Here is an 8,306-nt window from a genome sequence, read left to right as displayed (position 1 = left end):
GCATTAAATGGGGTTTTCAGGTGTAAGTCCTATGACAACTTAGTTATTACCAAATACTGCTCTCTTTCCCGGTTTTGTCACTTTCAAGTAGAAGGAATGTTAAGAGAAACCTTTTTAAAGTTTGAACTTAGGTGGTTTTCTGGGCTTGTTTGTGAGTTAATCTTAGTAACTCCAGTTCTGAATGTGACGTGCTTACGTTGGTGTTCACTTAGATTTAGGTGAAGTGATATTGGTAATCTCTTGAACTTTTTGTATCTGTTTTAACCGCAGTCAAATTAGTTGAGGTACAACTGACTCATTCATAAGTTTAGTGAACGATGTCTGCCTCGGTAACTATTTCTCTTTTTGAAAATACGAATATGCTGAATAAAATAGAGTTTTGTGAATGCCTAGCTGTCCAGAAAAGACCTTTTTCAATTCCCTCATCCACCCGTGGATTCGGCTCACATAAAAGCACTTTTTGTCCTTTAACTTTATCTCCAAGTTGTTTTTTTGTGTGGTTTTCACTTTTTAAAGACTTCACATCCGGGTAAGACAAGTGTGGGTACTTCTATGCGGAAGGTTTCTTTGCATTCTTATTTTTATTCTTGTAAAAGTATCTGTTTAAACCAATATCTAGCGTTTGAATTGGCAGCGTCTCATGCGTATTGCTACCAATTCCTCTTTTGATAACAACAGTTTTGCTGAGAATAGCAATGGATGCGAGGAAATGCAATTGAGTGAACAGCTCCAGTTCAGTCAAATATTTACCCCAATGTCTTTTATCCGAATGTTGTTGAAAACTACTCATTATTTACCTAACAATTACCTTATTGTCTAAATTGAGTAATTGAGTGATTACGTGATGCTTATCACCCCTTTGATCTCTCGTAAGCCCGAGTTCAAATAGGCCAACTAGGCCCAATAGATAGGCTTCTTCGACTGTTTAGCCATCAAGTAGTCAGTGATTGGCTTTCAATCATGGAAAAGCCTTTATTCAAAGCCCTCTCTTCTATCACTTTGCTAAGGAGAAGCCCACTGTTCCCACTGTCCATTGTGTCGTGCCGTATTCAACTCATAAATATGAAATCGAACTGACGGTTTGTCGACATCTTTTTCAGCTCCCCCGAGGTTCAACTCTCCCGTCTCTTAAAACGCAATCCCGATCTCTCTCGCGACGCCGCTCTCTCCCGAATCGCTTCACAGATGCCCTTAGCAGATAAAGTTGCACGTGCCACCATTGTGGTAGACAATGAGGCCGACGGGAACTTTGCCGGGCTGGCAGAGCAAGTGGATGCCTGTTTGGAGCTGCTGCGAGCAAAAGCAGCGAGACGGTTTAGGCTGGTGGTGGCATTGTGTACATGCGCTTTGGTTGGACTTGCCGTGGTTGTGCATCAGTTTACACTTTTATGAGTCATCTTTCCTCCTGATAGCCGGTTCTTCTTTCTGAGTTTCAGTCTTTATGTTATTTCTCATTGTGAGTTTGATCTACCATCTAATCGTTAGTGCCTGCTAGTAAACGTGCGAGGGGTGGGAACTGTGTATCCCGGTGAAATCTGGTAAAGGGTCGAGTGAGTTGTTGACGAGCTCGGCTGCGTAATGAGCGTGTTTCCCGATGGGGCTCGACTGTGGGTCTAGAAATTGGCTTTAAAGGCTTAAAAAGGGCTGATGTGGGGGAAAAGAAGACTCATGGAGTTGTGTTAAGCATCGATAAGTGACGGGGCGGGTGGGTGCCTTATTTGTTGGTTGCGAGGCCGTCAAGGGTAGGGTGATGATCCAAATGGGGGTGTGCATTGTGCCATATCAGGCTTTGAATGAAGGGATGTTAGGGGCCAAGACTAACCTGCATTATTTAGTGCCTGACTAAGTAGTTGTACAAAGCAAAAAAAGCAATATTTGCTTGGCTATGTAGGATTATAACAAATATCTGTTTATGTACATATTGTGCGATACCGCATTGTTTGGAAGTAGTGAATCATCCAATTGGATTTTTAGACGTTCATAAAAGAGACGACGTGGTTCATTTCTTCAGATTCTGCCAGTTTCTGTAAGTTTTTGTATCTGAATTGTTTAAGCCACGGTGTTTCAAGTTATCTGAAATGTTTTTTCCTATAGTTTTACGCCTTTATTAACGTATTTCTGTTGATCGAACAACTCCTTTGTAGCTAGTATTTACATGTAACACTTTCGTCTTGATCTTTATCACATACTAGCATTGTTTTTCAGTTTACTGGAGTGTGTGCTGAGGAACTTAGTGGCAAATATTTGTTATAATCCTCCTCTTCCGAATTGTCTTGCATTCGTGCTGCTGCTATACTAACTGGGCGAGAATTTTCTACGTCCCTGTTTGAATTCTTACACTTACTACCTTCCCATACCTTCTCTTTGTACATTTTGCCAAAGATTTTTCTCTTTTAGACAAGATATGGACCCAACTTTCGTAAGTTTTTATCCACCTTATTGTACCATCGACACTTATTTTTTAATATCTAGTCCTTCCATTCTGGTAAGATATATAGTTTAAGTGCTTTTTCTTTTGTTTTTTTGCTCCTGATTCCCTTCTGTTGATGTTTATGAAAGGGAATTGTTAAGAGAAAAATAGCATTAATGCATACATGAGTTTAAATAACACTTAAACTATCATATGAAGGGCTTTATTCCACTAGAATAGCTCTTTTCTTAAATAGTATAAATTGTCTTTGGGACGGAACCTTTCCCTAAAAACTAGGGAGTTCTGATGTTGGGTCTCACAATAGCAGCCATAGTGTCTATCTTGCCTGAACCCCCATACGCCAGGTTTTAAAGGATTTTTGGGAATCCGGGAAAGTGAACGACGCAACAGCAAGCCAATCAAGGTGCCTAATTTGGATTCTGAGACATTTGTTTAGGTAGCAAAGTGCATTCTAGAAGTGATCAGATTCTCATAACTGCGAAATCCTATCTAGCCCTCGTTCTAATCCAAGTTTATTGAAGGAAAAGCTATATCCCTCTCCCTTTCTTCCTTTCAGTCAGTAACAGAGCTATCAGAGGTAGAACTGCAGGAACTCCGCAAAACCGATGCCTGGCTCCCCTCAGAAGCGACGCGTCGGTGCTTGCTAGAGGGTGGCAGCGGTGGTTTAGCCTCCACCGCTCCACGTCTTCTTGCTCCACCCTCACCAATCGATACGGCCGATCCGATTCACCGACAACTTGTCAACCGCTATCGATCGGATGTGCGTGCCAATGCCATTCGTCCCGTTATTACTGCTGATATGGTCTCGCAGGACTGCGATGGTCTCGTTCAACTTATTGTATGGTATTCATTTCCCCAATTTTCACATCCTTAATCTATTTATTTTAATGAATATTGGGCTTCGGAGCCCTCTAGCATAGTTGCAAATATCACTATCAGTCAAATAAAATCCAAATGTTTCAAGAGTTTCGAAGAGCTCCAATTCTTTAACGCCTTTTCCTTTGTCTAAGGGAGCACTAAATCCAGACGTTTCTAGTGGGTTAATGCTATTCGGCTAACTGGGTTCGATGAAATGGAAACCTTTGATGCTCTTTGGGGTTTTTAAATAAAGGTTTCTCGTAATTCCCCGTCATTACGGAATTAAAGCACGCGAGATTTTTTTTAGGCTTTGCTGTCGTGTTGACTTCTCTTTTCCAGTAGCAACGTTTCCTTCCCTCACTTCTAAAACATCTTTTACCTAAGCTTATGGCTCTTGAAGGAAAACAAAGCTTAAAATTATTTTTCAAATTCAATTGCATCTTTCATCATGGTCTCCATTGAAGGCTATTGGATCTGGAGTTATGGGTGGGCTAGCATCACCCATATTGCTGGATACTTTGATGGCCCTTGTTGAAAAGTCTTTGTAATTGGATCTGTTTTTTTTTGGCAAAAGGCACTGAATCTTGATGCATTTTCTGAGTAGACTACATCACAATGGTTATTAGCCATGATGACTTAGAAGATTTTGATGAATTCCGTTTTTCGTTATTCTTGTTAGTACACTGGTGGTCTTCTCCAACTCATCATACCCTATTTATTCTTCCGTTTACATCCTGGAATCCACTGATTATAAAGAACCTTGAACCAAATGTCTTTTATGCATTATCGCTATCACTCGAACTGCGCTGGTGTCGTCTTTCTGAAATCCGCAGACAATTTATGATGTGGCGACCAAGCAGTTGTGCATAAGCTTGTCTGTCTAATGCCTAGATAGACACAATCAATTGGAATTGTCATGAATTGAAGAACCAGAGACAGATCCAGCACTCGTGTTGAACTTCCCTATTATCCCTTCTGTTGTTAATAGTCATTTTTTATGCTCCTTTGTCCCTAGAGGTCTGTAGCGTTCTGTATTTGTCAAATCTGCTATCATTTTTGACATTGAATCCGCCTTCATGAGAGGGAAAATATTATCTCCACATTGAGCAAGGGTGCCGATGGAAGTGAATATGCCCTCCTCACATGCACACACAGTTTTACCGTCATACTCCAGAGTGACAAATCCTGGGCTAAGCTATAATGATACCCCCACCGGTACTCACTTTCATTTAAGCTTGACCAAAACAGTTCTAGGGCATCGCTTTCGAATGTGAATACCGAGGCGGTTTTCCCTTTTTTCCAATGCAGGAGAGTTAAACGCTTCATTGAATTGAAGGATTGCCTTGAAAAGGAGGACCTGAACATTCTAGTTTGCAGTATCAGCAATAATATCAAAGCAGTGAAGGTATTTAGATTCGTCATTGCTAACGACGACTGTCCATGTTTAACTTGCTTTCTCCTCGTATTAGGCGAATTTATTTCCTGTTTCGCTGAAAAACATCAATTTTGTTTTATTTTGTCATTGATAACGCTTTGTTTTACCAAACTTCAGTATAATGCTTTCACTAGAATACTTTTCATTTACTTTCTAGAAGGGTCGATGGTACCATGCTGCATTAGATTTAACAGGTCGCCTCCTAACTATTTGCGGTTTCGCCTCTGACACCGGGGCTAAGCTGACCCCATTCTCGTCGCAGCTCTGGCTAGTGCGCTTCGTGCTCTTGAAACAGACCCGGCAGTTCGACCTGCTGGAACGCGAACTGGCCGCTTTTGATAGGCTGGACAATCCTGACGTCTACTTTGAACATGCACCAGACCTATATCCCCGTCGTAAAGGTACATTTTAATAACACACTAACTTGTATAATAATTCATGATCAGTATTTAGTATTCTCAGTTTTATCTGCGTCTATAGGTTCAATGATCCCCTTCTCATTACGACTACTTCACGCGGAGTTGCCGCACCATTTAAATCGGTCAGGAGAGGCTCTTGATCGCCTCTATTTCCTTGCTGCTGTCGTGGCTCGAGTAAGTCTATGTCCCCTCACTGTTGTCAATTTCTAGGTGATCAGCAACCTGGAAAATGGCTACACCGAGGATGGAAGTGAGAGCTATCCAAACGAAGCCTATAAAATCAGTGAGTGACCTCACATGTGTAATCTGAACATGTAACATTTAATGAGCTGTCATAGTTAACCATGGCTTTTAGGCTCATTGGTGATATGGAGACGTAGGGAGAGCAAAATCCTGGCTATCTGTCTGTCAATCTATCTTGCCAATCAGGATTATCCCTCTGCCATCGAAACAGTTTATCAAATGATCGATAAGTTGGAACCCTTGGGAGAACACAGGTTCCTCTACGGGACTTTGGGACGCATATACCTGGGGGTATGATGTTGCGGTATTATAAGCCATTGTATTTCCCTAATACCTTAGTATGTTAATGTGTACTCGCGTTATAACTTAGATGGGAGATGTGGATTCAGCTGAAGAAATGTTCAAGGAGGCCTTGAAAGATGCCTCACCCGATCTGACTACTACGAGAATTCAATGGCTCATGTACAGGTACGCATTTCTGTCGTAAAAATGGTCAGTGTCACTCCACATTGATTAAAATACATTTTTTAAACAAATTTAGGTTTGTAGTGACTAAATTTTTCTCTTCAACTTCAGTGCTATGCTTCAAATCGGCAGCGGTCATTTTGACGAGGCTAAAAGACTATTTCGTGAGGTGTTAGAGTTGGATCCATCAAATGTTGCAGTGAGTGTATATATTCTTTTAATACCATCTCTTTAAATGTGTTGAGGTTATTCTGCTTTTCATTGACTGACTACTTTTATCTACCTGATTTTTACTGTGATTTCATTGGTTGAAAATTATTCACCTTTTTGTAAATATCTTGGAGTAGTGTCGTAAAATTTTCTTGCTCAACCAGCTCCATCATCTTGTAATTATCTCGCAGCACTAGTCCCCCATGTAATCAGAATTACTACTTAACAATTACAAGGTAGAATGGTCAATCGAGCTTTTGACGACTTTTATGCAAGCAAATAGCTCCCCGATTTGAATTTCATGGACTGCCGCATTTGGAAGGCAGTTAAGCTGATTACTGAAAAGCATGTCTGCAGGCTACCAAGAAATTCTCGATGTCAACAGCATCTTGGAAGATAATATCATCTCGTTAGGGCAGACCCGTTTTAAGGAACCAGAAATGTTTGCCTTTCGTTCAAATTTTCTTCTGGTTTTCTTAGTTTCTAGCCATTTGTTTGATTATGTCTGACTTTTGAGTCGATCCAACATCGCTTATCATGTTCTACTCTCAAATTTACTTGATTCCCACGAGGAGTAGACGTCTTGTACTCGATGATTTACACCGCCCTTTAAAACGTGTTGCATATTTATTTCGAAGGATCCAAATGTTAATGGGGAGTTCACACTGCTGATATTCACGCGGACTACATGATTCAGGAGTGCGTAGCCCAGCGTCTTCATAATAATTTTTTCACTTGGTTCCTTTCGGTTAAGGGCTGTTAAATAGAGGGTTATGAATAATCACTAACAATACAGAAGGAAAATAAGGTCTCTATCGTCAAGAATGTGCATTATTTGCAGGCCGCCAACAATCAGGCAGTGTGTTCCCATTACATTGGCCAAATGGATGAGAGCCTGCGTATTCTGGAAGTTCTGACGACACCAGCGCAATATCAACAACAGCAACAGTTGAAGATAGCGAAAGGTGAAACGGCGTCGCAATCCCTATTGGAGGGACCTGCGCTGCACGAAGCGATAGTGTCAAATTTATCGAATCTCCTTGATGCTGAGTCGGACCATGCGACCACCCGAAAAATGAGCCTCCTTGAGCGCGTTGCTACGCTGCCAGGTGAACGCGTGGCTCCAACCGCATTCAAGCTTAAATTGGCTTAGGGGTTGCACCTGGAACGCCTTCCAGACTCTCTGTATTCGTTCCTGCTCTTGCTCCTTTGGCAACCCGTTTCTTATCACACTGTCTCGTTTTCCCGACTACTTTGGATGGGTATGCACTTTCACTTGAATCGCCTCCTTTCGCATTGTTTTTCGAGAGTTGTGGCTGAATACTGCGATTGAACGCTACTGAAGTGGACATTTTTGCAATTGTCTGAAGTGTTTCTGTGATAGCCTAACAATTACTCTCTACCTTTCGTTCCTTCCTTGTTGACGTCTAATTCGAAGTGTCGAAGTTACAGTGAAAAGTGTCACTTCCATGTTTTCATGCAAAAAAAAATTTAAGCATTCATCTCCCCCTTTCCAAGCATGGCACTTATGTTGTGGTAGCAAGGAGGGGAAATTCTGTAGGCAGCTCATCCCAAGTCCCAACCCAATGCTAAGTGTCCAATGGCTTGGAATGTTTAACAATATTCCTGTCGTTACACTACGTCCGACTTTGTGTGGATATCCTCGAGTTTACGCCTTCGTCCACAGAAAAACGGGTTCACCACTGAGGACTGTTGTATTGCAGTACCACTGGTGTGCTGTCTGGACTGGTCCACAATACACACGACCACCGTTTGTAGTAGGACGCACCTGGTACCCATCTCTACACGCAATTCTGCCACGCAAGGAATCCACTTTCAGTCTGACTTAAACACCAGCTGTATGCTGACGAAGCTGAAACCTTGTCGTTCAATCGTTCGCACGCACTCCTCTTTGTTGATCAGAACAACGTCTTTAAATTGCATCTGAAATACGCGGGCACTCCGGTCACTTACGTTCGCGCGGACTCTGTCAACAGATAAGGAATCAGTGTGCACGTTAAATATTTGGTAGAGAAAAACCGGCTTAACTGAGCTAGAAGTCGTAACCCTACGAAATGTAAACCCATTTCCCCTTCGAACCCAGTAATGAACAAAACCGAAGTAAATCTCGTTAGGATTACAATCATCACGAAGCAAATTAGAAGAGCAGAGGGCGAGTAGAAATGTGAATAAGGGTAGAATAAAAACGTCAGAGGGGAAGAAAGAGTCCTACCGGTTCAAACAC

General features: G+C 41.7%; 2 protein-coding genes across 2 annotated transcripts in view; one reads left to right on the top strand and one right to left on the bottom strand. All coding sequences in view use genetic code 11, as the record gives it.

Moving 5' to 3' along the window:
- Window positions 1-2,404: 2,404 nt before the first annotated feature.
- EGR_10735 (Tetratricopeptide repeat protein) lies at window positions 2,405-7,214 on the top strand (the record flags this gene model as incomplete). Its single annotated transcript, XM_024499984.1, has 9 exons — window positions 2,405-2,419; window positions 2,988-3,269; window positions 4,882-5,125; window positions 5,187-5,317; window positions 5,354-5,426; window positions 5,499-5,677; window positions 5,757-5,854; window positions 5,963-6,050; window positions 6,903-7,214. The coding sequence occupies 9 exons, from the start codon at window positions 2,405-2,407 to the stop codon at window positions 7,212-7,214; spliced, it is 1,422 nt and encodes a 473-aa protein (XP_024345603.1).
- An 813-nt stretch (window positions 7,215-8,027) lies between these two features.
- EGR_10734 (Deoxynucleoside kinase) overlaps window positions 8,028-8,306 on the bottom strand; it is a gene marked incomplete at both ends in the record, with an annotated part of 2,471 nt that continues 2,192 nt past the window's right edge. Inside the window, one exon of the mRNA XM_024499983.1 lies at window positions 8,028-8,048. Within this exon, the coding sequence (XP_024345602.1) occupies window positions 8,028-8,048 (21 nt within the window). The remainder of the gene's footprint in view (window positions 8,049-8,306) is intronic.

Source organism: Echinococcus granulosus (genome assembly GCF_000524195.1).
Source record: "Echinococcus granulosus chromosome Unknown EG_S00260, whole genome shotgun sequence".
Classification (NCBI taxonomy): domain Eukaryota; kingdom Metazoa; phylum Platyhelminthes; class Cestoda; order Cyclophyllidea; family Taeniidae; genus Echinococcus; species Echinococcus granulosus.
Note: the sequence above shows the minus strand (reverse complement) of the source record. Positions and strands in the feature narration are given on the sequence as shown.